Raw genomic sequence first — 17766 nt, forward strand, 5'->3', positions numbered from 1 at the left:
CATAAGGAGCTCTACTGCTACGAAAAACAACAAAACAACGAAAAACATATTCATTATCTTTTTGAAGAACCTCGTGTCTTTTTGAACCACCACCACAGAAGGAAGATCTTTCCGTAACCTGCAGGTTCGAGGGACGAACAAGATGCCCGCGTGGACTTACATTGCGAGGCATCTTAAGATGTGGGGATGGACTCTACTCCTTTGGCGGGAGGTGCGACGGTGGAAACGAGATGGTGCACTCCCAATTGTAAAGACGGTAGACACAGAGAGCCAACGTCTCTTCGTAGGCTAAGGGGCTATATATAATACCACTGCTAGACACAGCCTCCTGTCACAATGAGAGGGCTTAGGCTGTAGTTACAAACCAACACATCATTAAATTGCTTGGCAGGGTGTATGCAGGTTTCCTCACGATGTTGTCCTTCACTAAAAAACATTAGTAAATTTCAAATTAAATTTCGCACATGGATTCCGAAAAACTCAAAAGGTGCAAGCCCGAATTCGAACATACTCCCTCTCATTGAGGGGTGGTAGGTCAAACCATTAAGCTACCACGGCTTTTTCGACGATAAGTCCCTGTTTACCTGGAATTTATTGTACAAGGTACCCAAGCATGGGAGCTAGGTCGATAGCTCTACAAATTGTTTTGATAATAAATATTGGTCTTTGTTTTCTTTTAATAAAGTATCAAAACAAAAACATGTTTCCTCGCTTAAAACGTATGTCAAAATACTGGATAGGTATGAATACAAATTGAGAGTCCGTGTAAAACGCACAAGGCTATTACAAAATTGACGTGGCATATTTTAAAAGCACCGAGATAACTAATGGCTCTGTTCCAAACACGCGAATGAAAAGCAAAAAAAAAAAAGAATAATAGGCTTTCTTCGTATTTTAAGTGGACTTTGTTTCGAATAACAAAAACTTTACTGTTATCAATATCATTGATAACCTGTAACAGTGAATAGAGGCCCATTATGCGACTTTAAAGTTACCGAGAAAGTTATCTAGTCAGAGACAATTATTCAGCAATCAGTGATACTAAGCCGTCCTCTAACGCTCTAGGTGTCAATACCCCTTGCTATATAATTATCTTATAGTATTTAAATATAAATAGAAATCTATACCATAGTTGAATTTTAGTAGCAGTAGAGGTCCCTTACCTACCTAACCTTACCTATTTCTGCCGCCTAGCAGTCATGTCAGCATCACTGTGTTCCGGTTTTAAAGGGTAAGCGTGCTGGTGAAATTACAGACACATGGGACTTGTCAACTTATTTCTCAGGGTGACGGGCGCAGTGGTAGTCCCTTTCAGATCTTCGTGGTTTAACTGAGTGGTACTGTAATGTTACGGGCAAACGTGTAGCTTACCGTCAGGCTCACGACTTGTTCGTACCGTTATTTGGCATTATAAAAAAAATTATGACAGAGGTGTAAGAGGTAATTTAGAGGTAAATTTTCTGTAAAAGCAGATCATTCAATGCTAGTGTAAACGTTTTGCATCTTATCTGATTTATTGTCGTCTATTGTTTGAAATGATTATTTATTTGTTAGTACACTTTTGAATTAGAATGCAAAATTGTAAACACGGAAGTCACAATGCAAATTACAGCCCAGCACGAATTTAAATATGGCCGCCTGAATAACCGAAAACAACTTTATAGGGCTTTGCGAATTAAAAACCGTTGCCGATATTTACATGAAACGAGTTTGTGTTTGGCAAATATTCTGCCAGAAATGGTAAATATATTTCGTATAAAAATTAAATCCAACAACATCGCCCATGAACATTCGCAACATCAGAAGAGCTGCGTTGCCAGCCTTTGAGAGCCCTGTAAACACGCTTTTTGAAGAACCCCATGATATAGCGAGGAAGATCATTCCATATCTTGCAGGTTCGAGAAAGGAACGAACGAGATGTCCGCGTGGTCTTACAATGCCAGGTATCTAAGATATGGGGATGGTCTCTATTCCGTTGGCGGGAAGTGCGATGGTAGAAACGAGACGGTGGCACCAGTTCGAAAAATTCCTCAGACCATTCCCCATTATAAAGACGGTAGAACACACACAGAGAGCCAACGTCTCTCCGTAGGCTAAGGACTCCACACCGTCTGCGAGTTTGGGATCATCGATAATAAACAGCCTTACGTTGGATGGAGTCAAGGGGTCAAGCTGGTATTTGGGAGCTCCTGCCCAGAGATGCGAGCAATACTCCATATGGGGCCGTACTTGTGTTTTATATAACAAAAGTCAGGGACCTGGTGAGAAATACTGCTTCGCTCTATTGAGCACTCCGAGCTTTTTACAAGCCAGGACTTCGTTCGTGATGTCGACTCCAAGTATCCCAGTACTCTTAGAGATGGTAAGGGCAGTGTTCTGGAAACTTTACTAATATTTTATTGGCAATCCGATACTACATGAAGCTAATTTTACTTACATTGAATATTAAATATTACTATGTATGAGTTACAGTTACATTCAATTTATTTTATCTTAATTGAATTTATTTTTACAATAAATAATACTTTATGTATTGTAAAAATAAATTAAATACTCGTTCATAAAGATTAAATTTTTAATAGAGTTTTTTTTTTATATTATCAAGTGATGGGACGAACAAGTCGTGTGCTGGGTGGTAAGCTACATGCTTGTCCATAACAGTTGCTGTGCAAATCGGAAAGGTCTGAGGGACACTGCCACTGCCCCGGCACCCTGAGACATAAGTTAAAGTTAAAAGTCCCATGTGCCTGTAATTTCAGCAGGACCCCTTACCCTTCAAAACCGGAACACAGTAATGCTGACATTACTGTTTGGCGGCAAAAATAGGTAAGGTGGCAGTACTTCCCTGGACGAACTCTTTCACAAGGTCTCTACTACCACTAAATCGATTTTAATATGTGACAATATAAATTCATCCATTGGTTACTAATGTTGCAATATCTCTCTCGAGAAGAGGTACAAAGATTCTTAGAATAGGTACATGAAGGTAAATAGCAGGCACCTTACATCTGTGATAAATTCATGCTATTCTGAGGTGTACACCTGCGACTCTAGCGTTCACGATGGAAAAATCGCTAATACATATATTTTGTATTCGCTTCACATCTTGATTTTCCTAAGAGTATAAAATACACAACAGGCGTGCGACTACACACGCGTAAGTATCGGTAAATGTGGCTTATTGCAAACAGTTTCAAGAAGAGAATTGCAACATGGCAGTTTGTAATTTCTATAAAATTTAATTACTAAAAATCGTTTGCATGTTTGGGTAGTGTCGTGCTCTCGAATCACGTTCTGCATTACTCATAGCTCCACGTTGTTGAAAATTTAGAACTGTTAAATATCCAACTTACACTACATTAAGTACCGAGAACATTACCTAAATACATTTAGTAGCAGTAGAGCTCCTTGTGAGAGTTCGTCCAGGGAACTACTGCCACCTTAACTATTTCTGCCGCCAAGAATTAACGTGAGCATTACCGTGTTCTGATTTTAAAGGGTGAGAGGAGTTGTATATGTGTATACAAATATATACAATACGGCTGTCTTCAAGTTAGAACGAGAGTAGAAAAGGTATAAATCAATATGAATAAATTATGTCGGTATTCGTCCTGTCATGTTTCAAAACACAAGTCACACCTCATAGTATATTTTGCAGCAGAAACTCAATAGATTTAGACGAATTGACTACAGTTATTCTTTTATTACCCTCTATATAAAATGTATTATATCTTAATTAGAAATCTGTAAATAGCGAGAAGAGTTACGAAACGTTGACTCAGTTCCATTTATAAAAACAGACATCATAACGTCAAATTTAATATAACCTTGAAACGGTTTTATTGCGGGCGTCCGACCTCTGGGTGGGGTGCGGTCATGGTCGCGGAACAACCTTTGCAATTTACAAGCAACGTCCGCTCACCTCGAGCGCTGAGGGCCGAATGGCTTTCTATAGCGTGGAGCGACGACGACGTCTCCCCCGAGGGGGATATTTACCCTCCTACCCTCACCCAACCGTGCCAGCTGAGCAGCGGCACGCTATATTTAGGTTGAGCTGTAAATATTCGTTCCAAGAACGGAAAGCTCCCCACCGAAAGGGTGGCATCCGCGGGTGGCGGTACGTATCTACACAAGCGGGTAAAAGTTGAAAGTTCACCAACAGTACAGAAGTACGTTCGTGATGTTTAGGAAATGCTTTCTTTATTTAAATTCTATTGTGAACTTGTACAGTCATACTGAATTCGCAATCATAGTTTGACGCAAGCAAAAAGTTGCTATTGCGTTCTTGACTAAGATTTTTGTTGAAATGTTTTTTGGAGGCGTTACTATCGTAGCAAGACTGTAATTTAGCTAAAAAAAGGCTTGGAAATAATAACGGCATGCATTCAACGTAGGGCCGGACATGAGCTCTCTTTAATCAAATTGAAATAGATTAGTGCCCTTGATATGCTGTTTGCGTGTCTCTGTCATTTGAGACACAATCATCATTGCTGTTTGGAATGTGGCGTTTATGTTCGCATAGAAAAAACAAAGACATTAAACGTTAAACTTTTATTTTACGCACTTTAATATACGCACGCACTTACGCATTAGAATATTTGTTTTATTTTTTGTTTTATTTTATGCCATTTAATGAAATCACTATAAATAATCTTCAACAATAGACTAACTAAAATTAATACCAAAAATAAAGTACATTATATCTGTTAAGTTCGAAAATAAGAACAGAAAAGTTCTACACACAACTAGTCTTGTTTCTTCAATTCAACCTTGTCTTCATTATTGTCTAGTAAAGTGTCCATAGTCTCGTTACTTGTCCTTGTTGATTTCTTTTTGCCTTCCTGGTTCTTTTTCAAGTCTTCTATTATAGACGATCTTCTTGTGAGATCCATTTCATACTCCTGTATCGGAACTCGTGTGAAGTCCAAGGGACTGATATCGACTTCGTATTTTTCATGTTTCGGATCGTGGAAGCTGACTATGTTGAATACTGGAGCGGTGCCTGTCAGAAAGGTTTATTCCTTGCAATTTACAGATAGCCTGATTTTAGTCATTCTACTTAGAAAAAAGAACAAAGGCTCATGGTAACTCAATGGTTTGACCTACTGCTCTCAAGCAGTGGCCGTGGTTTCGAATCCGGTCTCGGGCCTTTGAGTTTCTGGGAATTTAATAAGCTTTATTCGCGTTTATTCGACTCGAATTTCATCGCGCTCACGCCGCGCGGAAACCGCGTGGCCGCCGCGCAGCGACCGCATGCATCTAATTGTCATGGCAAAACACGCTCTATTTATATGGGTTTTAAGTTTAAGAGCGTCACAGGCGTGCGGGCGAGATTGGCTTATCTTTGGTCTATGCGGCGGTCGAGTGGCGTAGGGCGCGGCGATCGTGCGGTTGTATTGCTCTGAGGAATTTAAATGTTGTTGCCTAGTAAATAGAATTCAGATTCGCCAGTAATGTACGTGAAAGCGGATAACATAATGATGAAATCTGCACGTTGAAGAAGTTTCACAACCCTCGGAAAAATTATAAAGTCCCCAAAGCATTGTGCCAGAGTGGCGAAAGGAGACCCGTGCCCAACGTTGAGACCAGTATAAATGGTTTGACGATGATGTCTTAAAACAATTATTCTCTTTAAGGCTGATTTTTCTTTAAGTGACGATACAGTTTCGAAAGGTCGCAGTTGAACAGAACATGCGAGAGCCTTGCGCATCGGTTTTCATAGTGTCGCCATCTCTGAGGTCCCGGGGTCGATCCCTGGCCGGGTCAATGAAGAAAAACTTTTCTATATTGTCTCGGGACTGGGTGTTTGGGGTACCGTGCTTGTTTCCGATTTCCATAACACAAGTAAGCTACTTATTATGGAATCAGAGCAATGTATGTGATATTGTCTAATAAATTATTTATTTATTAGTGTCCAAATATCCCTGTGGCTACTGACTCGAGTTGGTTATTAATTTCTACTTCTGTCTACCGTATGTACGTATGTAAAATATCATGGCCAATATAATGGTTATGTATATGGATCTTTTTCAGGTTAGTCATCAACACATTTAAACGTCCCACTGCTGAACTCAGGTCTCTCGGGCAAGAGTTTAGGTCATAGTACTTCACGATGGCCCGATGTAGGTCGGGGATTTTACACGTTTTCCGTGAGTTGTGTACTTTTTTTTGGCATGCAGGTTTCATTACCATGTTTTTCTTCACTGAAAAACTCATGGTAAATTCCAAATTTAATTTCGCACATCAATTCCGAAAATCTCTAGAGGTACGAGCCCGGATTCAAACTCAAGGTTTTTGCTTGAAAGGTAGTACAAACCTTTAAGTTACCACAGATACGATACGATTTAGGTTGGTGTTTTCTGACTAAAGGTCGCAGTATACGGGACGGGAATGGGCAACATATAATTTATGTTACGGGACGGGACGTGAAGAATATCGGCACATATAACATATGTGTTATTCTTCACGTCCCGTCCCGTTCCCGTCGCGTATACTTGAATACTAAGTATGTTTTTATATGTAACGATATTAACAATAAATCCCGTCCTCTACGACATATGAAGCCGACCGCCCCGTAGGAGACAGGAAAAATCACGTTACGTATGCTGTGACCTTAAATCCGATGTCAAATTTTATTATTTGAATATTCCAACATATTATCGCCAAATACTAAATTATATTTCAGGATAATACACTCTGATATATTAAATAATGCTTCCTGATAATATTATAAGGCACTGAAATAATAAAAATTGTCATCGAAATTAGGTAGAGAACACTAACCTTGAAAATAATCCATGTATTATTTCACAACAAACCAAGGAGTACCTACTCAAAAAATTAAATACGCCTAATACGGGTCGCCTCTATAGTAAGTAAGAAGTACAAGTTTAAGCCAAGTTGAATCCACCAATAAAGAACAGGTTTTTTTCTTTAATAAAATTTATTGGGGTCACATGGGAGCAGGTGCTTAAGAAAAGGGTCCATACGGAAAATGTCAAGGATTTTCCTTTCATATATTATGTAGATCTCGAGTCCTTTAGGTACATTAAGCAAATACATGGCTTGTAATTAACATTGATTTTCAAAGTTTTGTGAAGAAAAACTTTCATAGATATGAAATTTCAAAGGTGGCATTAGATTTCTTACAGCTAGCACTATGACAAAAAAGTAAAAACATACAACAACAAATAAACGCATAGAGAAATTTGTAAGTTCCGCTGACTCGATTTGTATGAAGTATGAATAGATATTAACGAAATTAATGTTATAATGAATTAATAAGCTTTATTTACAAGTTTACTTTAATTATGCACTTACACAATAAACGTTGTACGCCCGTAGCGGGCAGATTGTGACGTCAGTTTTTTTTAGGTCTTTAATTTTCACCACATTCTATTATATTTTATTCTATTCTGGCTCAGTTGGTAGACCGGTATTTTATTAATAATGAAATACATAAGTAGTTTGTTATTTGTCAGCCTCAATAGGAAAATTCTGATATGTAGACAGACACGGAAGGCGTAGGTACAAGTATGATTTAAGGCTGTTCACAAAAATTCGACCTTAGCAAGCGGCTGTGTGTTTTCAAATGTTAACCAGCAAGCCATGTGGGCCGCCGGCCGCCCACATAAACCCAAGTGCAACAGGCCACCATGTATTTTCGAATTTTATCTAGCAGGCCATATAAGCCTACATAGCTACAAGCAGGAACCACAATTAGGAATTAAATTTTTTTTCGATTTTTGTAGACCTGACCAGTCAAAGGTTGCATCAGCAAGCCGATAATATAAGTTATGCGACGAATACAGCCAATTATTTGGCTCTTCTGCTAACAACTGATCCAGATCGTAATATAGTATCGATCTCGTCCTTAGTGGTGACATCCGTCTGTTTTTGGTGGAATCACGGCGTAACGCGCGGCCTGCTACGACACCTTCAACTTGTGTCCCACCGGCCGCCCACATGGCCTGCTACAAAAGATACTCTAGATCAGGCGTAGCGTGCTGTGAAAAAAAAACGCATGTCTAGCCGATAGCCCACATGGCCTGCTACAAAAGTTCCTTAAGATCAGTCATGGCGTACAGTGAAAAAAATGCGTGTCTCGCGCGCCGTCCACATGGCCTGCTGCTTCAGAAAAATCAATTGTTCTATGGCACTGAGAGTGTTAACAAGCCATTTATAATATGATATATAGCGTTTTCTATGTGAAATATCCTAAATAAATAAATAATGTAAAAAAATACAGCCACTACGATATTTGCTCAGTGGTGGCTTTAACCATTAAATGTGAATAAAAATTACAATAACCTCTTATTTATATAATTTTATGATATATTAATACTACTATTAATACTAGTGGGGTGCACGAAAGGAACCTCCCCGTAAAACGTAATATTGATATTCCCTATACTTCTGACACACCCTGAGCAACAATCAGCGAGAACCTTACGCCGATTGGCAAATCCATTCACGACGATGGCAAACGTGTCCTATAGGTCTAGGCTGCAAATCTATGCCATCGATACGATAAAAGGAAGTATACTAATAATAGCTCGATATTTCACACAAAGGTTCTGAGTGTGTAAATAAGAAATCTGAGTCACACGACTAATGATTTGTGTCGAAGTAAATTTGAAAGAGTTCCGAGATACAATAGTAAATTAGTCAGATTGACCAGATTAGTGTGGGAAAGACGGTAGATCGTTGGCATCAGATCTACGGGTAATACCCGCGTCTCCTCAGTTGGTCCAAGGATGGTCCAAGCGACTATGTTAAAATATCGGGCAATGAAAAAAATTGAATAACATATTTATTTTTTATTAGCAAACCTTCCAGGTTTTTTAAATTCGTGAGTGTGTGTGTATGTGTGTGCGTATGTGCGCGCGCGCGCGTGCTTGCGTGCGTGCGTGTGTGTGTATGTGGGAATGTGTGTGTGTGTGAGAGTGTGTGTGTGTGAGAGAGAGTGTGTGTGTGTGTAAGTGTGTGTGTGTGTGTGTGTGTGTGTGTGTGTGTGTGTGTGTGTGTGTGAGAGAGTGTGTGTGTGTGAGAGTGTGTCTGTGTGCGTGCGTGCGTGTGTGCGTGTGTGCGAGTGTGCTTGCGTGGTTGCGTGCGTGCGTGCGTACGTGCGTGCGTGCTTGCGTGCTTGCGTGCTTGCGTGCGTGCGTGCGTGTGTGCTTGCGTGCTTGGGTGCGTGCATGCGTGCGTGTGTGTGTGAATCATATATGTGTGAATGTGTGTGTGTATGCTCCGCTTAATTTTTATTGCTATTTATATTTTTTAACACTTCACTAGTTTCTTATTTATTGATATAAAGATCGAAGAAACACAAATACAAACTTTTCCGATCCCACGTGCTCGTGGCTCCCATTCTTACCAACTGAGCTAGAGATCGAGTCAGCAGCAGGCCATACACAATTCTTTATGTTCTTGCTACATATCTTTGTTTACTGAATTTAAACACTTATGAAAGTTTCTTCACTAGTTACACTTTGACTATTGTGGTCGACGTCATGATTACCACAACCGTTTTAAAAATTTACAATAGATATAAAGGCCTAAGTGTTCATACCTCCAAAAGCAATACGGTCTTCATGGCTGCTAACAGCCAGCACGGTGCCGGAAGCCGGGTATGAGCACGTGATGTATCTGTTGTGAAGATTAATCACCTCCACGCAGTTAGTTCCGCTGCCTCCTATGATGGCGTATTTGCCTTTGTGGTTGAACTGCGTGACAAACGCATTATCTTTATAAAAACTTAATATTCTTTATAGAAACTTAGGCAAAGTGACACCTAAACCTACAAGATTTCATAATAATATGGATTTGGCGGCAATTGACATAGAAACAGATTTTAGTTGAACATTAGATTATTATATTAGTATCAGTTAATTTTATCATAATTTGCAAGTTTTATTGTAATCTAGGGTTTTAAATTTTTAATTCTTACTTTTAATTTTATTTTAATATTTCTTCCACTGATTTTATTTTAAATTTGTATTGAATTGATATTCAATTATTTTTTGTGAAATTACTCCACTTTTTTGTTATAATACGAACACTTAAGCTTAGTTGCTTAGTTGGCATAGCGCCTGGCAAGGTTTAGGTTTAGGCTAGAATACGTCGGTTCGAATTCGGCCGGATCGAAGGAATTTTTTGTAAGTGTTCAATCTTTGATTTTATTTTATTCGGATTTTATTCAACTTAATGTTATTTTGGGTCAATTTAATAAATTTAAATTTATGCTAACAGTCGTTGTTACTCGAAATAAATTTATTTATTTTTTTATTTATATTTGTTGTAAACTGTACGTCTTTTATACAGCTTTAGCGTTAAATTATATGACAAAATATTAAAGACGAAATGGCTATGTAAATTATTATTTATAGAGCATTCCAAAAAAAAATCTATTTTGTTTATATGAAAGCAAAGCTTCTAACTAGGCCTAGACCTAGGACGTGAAGCATGATAAGTGTGTCGGTCCGGTCACCTCTGTCGAGTTTATCTATCTAGTTTTGTTGGAAACAACCCCGATTGGGAAATCCTTTGACTGCGATGGCAAGCATCACAGTGTATGGTTGATACGATTTAAAATTATAAATTTGACTACAGCCTTACAATTTATTACATAAACAGAGAACAAATAAGTAACGAGAACGGACACTCTCCGCCCCTCCCTAGCTTTAGATACCGCACCACGCCTCGCACATTGACGGTCACATTGACTGAACGAGAACAAGCCTGTCGGCGAGCCGTTTTCGCGCCAAGACGGCTTTGATATTTGAGTAGTTTTCATTTATTAATTACGAAATTTGTAGGTTATTAAATAACATCATTTTACGTTACTATTTATAATGGTCGTGAATTGTGCTGTGTACGGCTGTTTATAATAATCTAAATGGGTAAAGAGAGGAGTTTCTTTCGATTTTTGAAAGATGAAACTAAGTAAGTAAAAAAACTTATGTCTGAGACTGTGTGTTTTCTTTAGTGCAGAGTAATATATAATACAGATTTATTATACCAATATAATAAGACGCCATAACTTCGTGAGCTAGACAAGGGTTCTCGAATTTTCTATTTGTATTGCCGATAAATATTACGTAGTGAATATACCTAATTATCAACTAGGTAATGATAAAATTGGACACGCAATTTCAAATACTTTGGTTACTTTATTTAAAGTTACCTGTCCAAAATATAACATTTTAAGTGCTTTTAATATATTTTTTAAATAAATCTAAGGAATTTTCGCAATGTTGCCGCTTCACGTAACGTAATAGTACGAGCAAGTGATGGGTAACCCTGCCACTTCACGCACACATTTGCGCGTGTGCTGATAGCGCCTTGGTGTATGTAGTAGTAGTAGGTAAATAATTTTCGACCGTTATATGGAGTCTCCGGGCTGTGACATAAATTTGACAGTTCGCACTTGACAACTAACATATGATTATCTCAAAAATTGCGTTATATTATGAATTTATCCGAAAAATTTCACTATATTTATGTGTCATTCATATACGATTTAATTTCAAAGTGACAGGACAACACTATCGCTTTGAAACTAAATAGGTAATATTAACTTAAAGCCATTTTGAGATAATACTATGTTAGTGGTCATGTGGGACCTATTATCAATTGAATACTTAAATAAGTCCATCCCGCTTTATTTAAGTAAGATGTCGTCAGGATTTGAGAAAGAAAGAAAGAAGATAGTAGCTTTAGAGCTCTTTGTAAAAGCGTTAGTCCAGGGAAATACTGCCACCTTATCTATTTCTGCCGCCACGCAGTAGTGTGAGCATTACAGCGTTCCGGTTTTGAAGGTACGGGTGCTGGTGAAATTACAGGCACATGGGACTTGTCAACTTATGTCTCAAGGTGTCGGTGGCAATGGCAGCGCCCCTAAGATCTTTGTGATTTGAAGCTCTGAGCTCTGCAACTGCTATGGACTGGACAGGCGTGTCGCTCATCGTCGGGCGCACGACTTATTCGTCCCGCCAGTTAGTAATTATATAAAAAAATTACTCTTAATAATATTTTACTTCGGCTCTCCTACAACGAAATTTTGAACTTCAAACTCGAATTTGGTATATATAAGCGGCTAACGACGATAAGCCCATCGAAAAATGGGAACGGTTTTTACCCGCTGTAGATAAAGTCATGCTTAAGTTGTGAACAAGAGTACTGACAATAATTATTGTTATATAGTTGTAAATATTTATTATAGAATTTATAGTCAGTTTTAGTTAAGTAAACATTAAAAGTCTGGTTGTTGAACGTTTCACTGATATTAAAAGAGAATTTTAAAAATTAGTAATTGACATTATTGTGCTTTTAGCGCGTTAAATTTTAGCGTTATTTATTTTTTTAACTGACTTCAAAAAAGGAGGAAGTTCTCAATTCGACTGCATGTTTTTGTATGTATATTACGCGATAACTCCGGCATTTATGAACCGATTTTCATGATTATTTTTTTGTTGGAAAGAGGGTACCTCCATAGTGGTACCATTTAATTTTAAAGAAAATCATCTACTGTACTGTACTGGTGGCTGTCCACACATGAAGATTCATTTTTATAAATAGCGCCTAAATTGTACTATGTATAAGGAGCAATTACTTTAATGGTTGATTTTGCTATTCTCCAATTCAAGGCTTTTTTCTCTCTCAATATACTTTGAGTAGTGAGAACCGATTTTTATCACCTCCTGTGTCAAGTCCCGTATAGTGGTGAACTAGGGGATAAATTCAGATTTGCTCACTTTCCGGTAACCGATATAATAAAACTTATATGTAATAATTATATGTAATTCCGCGTACTTTTGAGGTAGGTTTTTTTAGTACTCTGTACTGAGATTATTTAAATAACATAATACTTAGAAAAAGAAATTATTTGAATTTTGATTCGAAACAATCAAAAAACTGTGTAATACGAGTATATCTGTAGAACCGTGTAAACTCTATTCGTATTTCTATCTAATCTAATATGAAATTAATTAATTATAACAAAACACAATGTTTCTGGTTCAACACCACCAAAAAAATTTACAAACGAATGATTTCACAAAAAACTAATTGATTTATCGTGGTGGGGAATCATCCTGACATTCAAAATTTAATTTTACATTCGCTTTTCTTTTGTAACTATAATATATTAAAGAAAACTATTACCAATAAAGTAACTGGCTTTAGCTAGTGATTTTCTAACATCAGTAATTATGTAATTAAGAAAGTAAACAAAACGTTTGTAATTCATCTGAAATAACACACTGATCAGTAAGTAACACTTTTTTATTATTATTATTGTAAATGGTTTTGCCTTCGCATTTGGTCAATGAAAGTGTTGGTAAAGCTGAATTACAGATTATGAAAAAGGTACGGAATTTGAATGAAGAAAGATGTGATAGGTTGGGTAGGTGAGTAGTTATTGATATCAAATTTTTGCAAATCTTGACATACGAGGTATATAATTATTTATGTACACACGCCAGCACATCAAGCTACACATTGACGTATCTTGTTCCGTTGCTATGGAGGCGATTTCCGAACAAAAATGTGTAGTCTGATGTGCCGTTGTCCGTACAATGTTATGTTCAAAATAATTAAATAGTAATGTTTGATCGGAAGTTTGTCCCTCATGAGTAAATAGAATAACAGGTATTTTATAGTTTAGCCTGTTTTTTATTTTACACAAAAAAGAAGCTTTTCATTTTGTGAAAGAGCATCGTAATCGTGCAACTTTTTTTTATGAGACCAAGTGACGGGATGAAAAAGTCGCCCACCTTTTGGTAAGTGATACGCCTATTCATAACAGTTTCAGTACCACTAAGTGCTTTAAATCACAAAGATCTGAGGGCACTGCCACTGCGCCTGCCACTCTGAGACATAAGTTGACAAGTCCCATGTGTCTGTAATTTCATCAGCTTAACTTAACCTGTCATAGCATTTGGTGGTCGCGATACTGTACTCGGACTGCATTCCAACAACTACGTATTCCGCCTACCCTAATTATTACTAATGTGCCAATTGCACGTGGTTTATCAAAATGAAATTGGTAACGCTACGCGTGTGTTTTTACACACCATACTACTAAATTATTCATCAGCCTGTATTATTTGAAAACGATATCACAATGCGCCAAGTTCATTATATTTTCGCCAATTCATATTAAACTTGATGTGGAATTAATGTCGAACATTACAAGTTTGAGCTTTCGACTTCAAATGCTATTCATTAACTTACGACAGTCAAAATGATAATGAACTTACTTTATTAAAATTGCTTAATTAAATTTTGGATGTTGAATTAGGCTTCTTCTTATCTTCGAACTTAAAAAAGTTTGAAATTATTATAAATTCCTATAATAATAATTCGTAGTCAAATAAGTACGTCGCGACACGTTTAGTAAGTTACTAACCAAACATATTATGTTTATATTATCTGATAATACATTATGTTAAAAAGAAAAACTTATCACCTACGGTGTAAAGAAAGTAACATTACAGTGGCATAGAATGCTGTATCTCCTAGTTTACCAAATACCCCAACCTCTACCGCGTAGCACCCTTGCTTCCGCTAAATTCAGAGCTTTGCTGCCGGGCTACATTTCAAAGTTATAGAGTTGAAAATAGCTTGATATTGATTTTATAGGGATCAAAGGTTTTAAGAGCGTTAACGCAATACAAAAACCTGGAACGTAACAGAATCTGACAACGAATATTCTTTATCATAATAAAAGTAAGGATTATATTGCATTTTCATAAGATATCTTTTATCGTAATAAGTTGAAATGGTATCGCACGAAAAGACTTAAATATTATTTTAATTTTGTAGATAGAATAAAAATTTTACATTTATTAATTACAGTTCAAAGTGACATTTGTAAGTCGACTAATATAATTCTTATTTGTTAGCTAATATCTTTTGAAAACCATGTTCAGTACATTAAATAAAACAAGTATTAAATCATAATCCCTCTGAAATCCTTAAAAACAGTTAAGACAAGTTAAAACATACATTTCGTTTAAGTATATATTAATATTGACTGAGACAGCAGATTTTTACTCGAGATTCGAAAGACATCCAACAGCCTTATACAGGGTGTGATAGGGTTCGTACAGCAGCAGAGTTAATTATGACTTACTATCGCATTAAAACCATTACGCAATCGATTTGAAAGCGTTAAGATAATAACTTTTTTCATGCTAATAAAAAAATATTTAATTCCAATTGTTTAGCAAGTTTTATCAAATTGCTTTATATCATGAGTTTGTCAGAAAGGTCGTTTCCTCATGCTATTACTGGGTGCTCCTACTCGTAGGAGCACAAGGACTAATACGTCCATATGCTCCTACTGGTAGGATCAAAAGGATATATATGTCCTCGTGCTCCTACTAACGTACTGTCACCTATATTTATATATATTTGATATTGTAGTACTCGTATATATGTTGTCGATTCTCTAAGCTTATCAGCAGTGAAAGCTATTAACGTATTTCCATATATTTTATAAACAATGAAACAAAAGTCATTTTACTTGTCATTTTCACATGTCTGTGATTTTCCTGAAGACGGAATCGAATTTGATTTTTGATAAATAAATTTAAAATGTGTGATAATATAGAAAAGCCTACACTTATAAAAAGCAAAAGTGGAACAATATTGTTACACTCAGGTTATCAGTTCTATAAGCAAATAAGTATATAGGAAATGAAACTATTTTTCCGGATTTAAATCGCGTATATTTGTTTTTTCAAACAAACCGACGACGTTAAGGGCCCTTTACGGTCCCATGGTCACGGTTGACTGAGGTGGTACAGTCTTCAACCAGTTATGTCTAATATTGATGCAAACCACCCAATTTTTTTCACTATAGTTACAATAGTTATTAATTATAACATTATATACAAACATATAGTTATTAAAAATAACTGCCTCTGTGGCCGAACGGTTACCATGCCGGACTGCCACGCAGAGGTCCCAGGTTCGATTCCCGGGCCGGGAGAAATATTTGTATGGCCTACATTTATTTCTCTCGTGAGTTTGGGTGTAATTTGTGGTTGTCTATGTGTGTGTCCATGGCACCCGCGACACAGGGTTTTCCCTAGTGCGGGGCTATGTTGATTGTGAGCGTTATGTTGATTGTGAGCGTTAAGTAAATAATTAAATACCTTATTTTTAACTTTACAAAGAAAACGTTCCCATTTACGCTGCATTAAGTTTTACAAATTATTTTAATTGAATGAATTTGTATTAAGTTCAATTTATTATTATTTAATAATAGAAATTAGAATAAACTAAAACATATTAATTAGTACTGCAGTCTTATGTCTGTTTGGGATTTTTCATTAGATTTCATTAGAGGAAATATTGGATCCCAAACTGGTGGTACTGAGAAACCATCTTCCCTGTTGAAATTAGGATGTTTTTTAATTTCAATGGCCTCTCGCAACATCCTGGGTAGATAACGGACTTCTTTTGCAAGGACCTGGGGTTTGTCAAACTTCATTGAATGTGTAGGTTTATCCATGACATGCTCGCTATAAATAATAAATAAGGACAAACTCATAAGACTGCAGTACTAATTAATATGTTTTAGTTTATTCTAGTTTCTATTATTAATTAATAATAAACTGAACTTAATAAAAATTCATTCAATAAAATAATTTGCAAAACTTAATGTAACGTAAATTGGAACGTTTTCTTTGTAAAATTAAAAATAAGGTATTTAATTAATAACTATAGTAACTATAGTGAAAAAAATTGGGTGGTTTGCATCAATACTAGACATAACTGGAAGACTGTTACCACCTCAGTCAAACGTGACCATGGGACCTGTAAAGGGCCCGAAACATCGGTTTGTTTGAAAAAACAAATATACGCGATTTAAATCCGGAAAAATAGTTTCATTTCCTATGTGTAACAATCGCGAAAACCTAAGAACTCGATACAAATAAGTATAATTTTATTTTGATTTCTTTTTTATTCTAGTTCAGTGTACTTATAAGATACGACGTCACGATAGGAGCATAAGGATATATTAGTCCTCAAACTGCTACCAATAGGAGCATGAGAAAACGGCCGTCAGTACTGCGACTTTTGACAATTTCCTAGTCGCCTAATCAAAAAGGTTTTAACATAAAATGTAAAGTTTTAAAATTGGGACTTAATTGTATATAAAAATACATTATATACTTCGACATTTTAAGCGTGTTGCAACGTCCATTCCAGGTGGATGTACGAAGGGAGACCCTTCGAGATCATAGACGTTAAAATCAAATAATGTATGAACCTTGTAAAAGTTTGAAATAATGCAAAATATAAGGTGTCTCTAATGTCAGTATTTATTTGGGATACATAATAATAATAAAACTATTTACTAACAAAACGCTTTACTGTAATTATTTCAAAAACCACTACATTAATAAAATTATAATCATTTACTGACTTAGAAACAATGGGTTGGGATAACGTATCCGCAAACACCCTGTATATCTGTATTGTATGTGCTCGGCTTAAAATCATGATACATATTGAGCGCTCGTCTAGGTTTCGAGCTTCACGAGTCGTCAAAGGGTTTTGTGAACCAAAATAGTTTTAATTTAAATTAAGTTAATTTCTGGATAATACTTTTAAACACTGAAGTGCTAGTAAAAGTGCAATACATACTTGAGATCTCCAATATCGGCAAGCGTATACATATTCCCCATCGACGTCAGGGCGACGATTCTGGACACGGACTACGTGGAGTTTCCTGCGAGCCACGATATCAAA

The 17766-nt window shown here is 36.6% G+C and overlaps 1 protein-coding gene across 1 annotated transcript in view; it reads right to left on the reverse strand.

Moving 5' to 3' along the window:
• Positions 1-4745: 4745 nt before the first annotated feature.
• The window catches only part of LOC113237090, a 38138-nt gene continuing 25117 nt past the window's right edge, over positions 4746-17766 (reverse strand). The window contains exons 8-10 of the mRNA XM_026473350.1: positions 17662-17746; positions 9572-9725; positions 4746-5002 (exon numbers count right to left, since the gene is read on the reverse strand). Coding sequence (XP_026329135.1) covers positions 4746-5002; positions 9572-9725; positions 17662-17746 — 496 coding nt within the window. The remainder of the gene's footprint in view (positions 5003-9571; positions 9726-17661; positions 17747-17766) is intronic.

Source organism: Hyposmocoma kahamanoa, unplaced genomic scaffold (genome assembly GCF_003589595.1).
Source record: "Hyposmocoma kahamanoa isolate Upper Pololo Valley unplaced genomic scaffold, ASM358959v1 93, whole genome shotgun sequence".
Lineage (NCBI taxonomy): Eukaryota > Metazoa > Arthropoda > Insecta > Lepidoptera > Cosmopterigidae > Hyposmocoma > Hyposmocoma kahamanoa.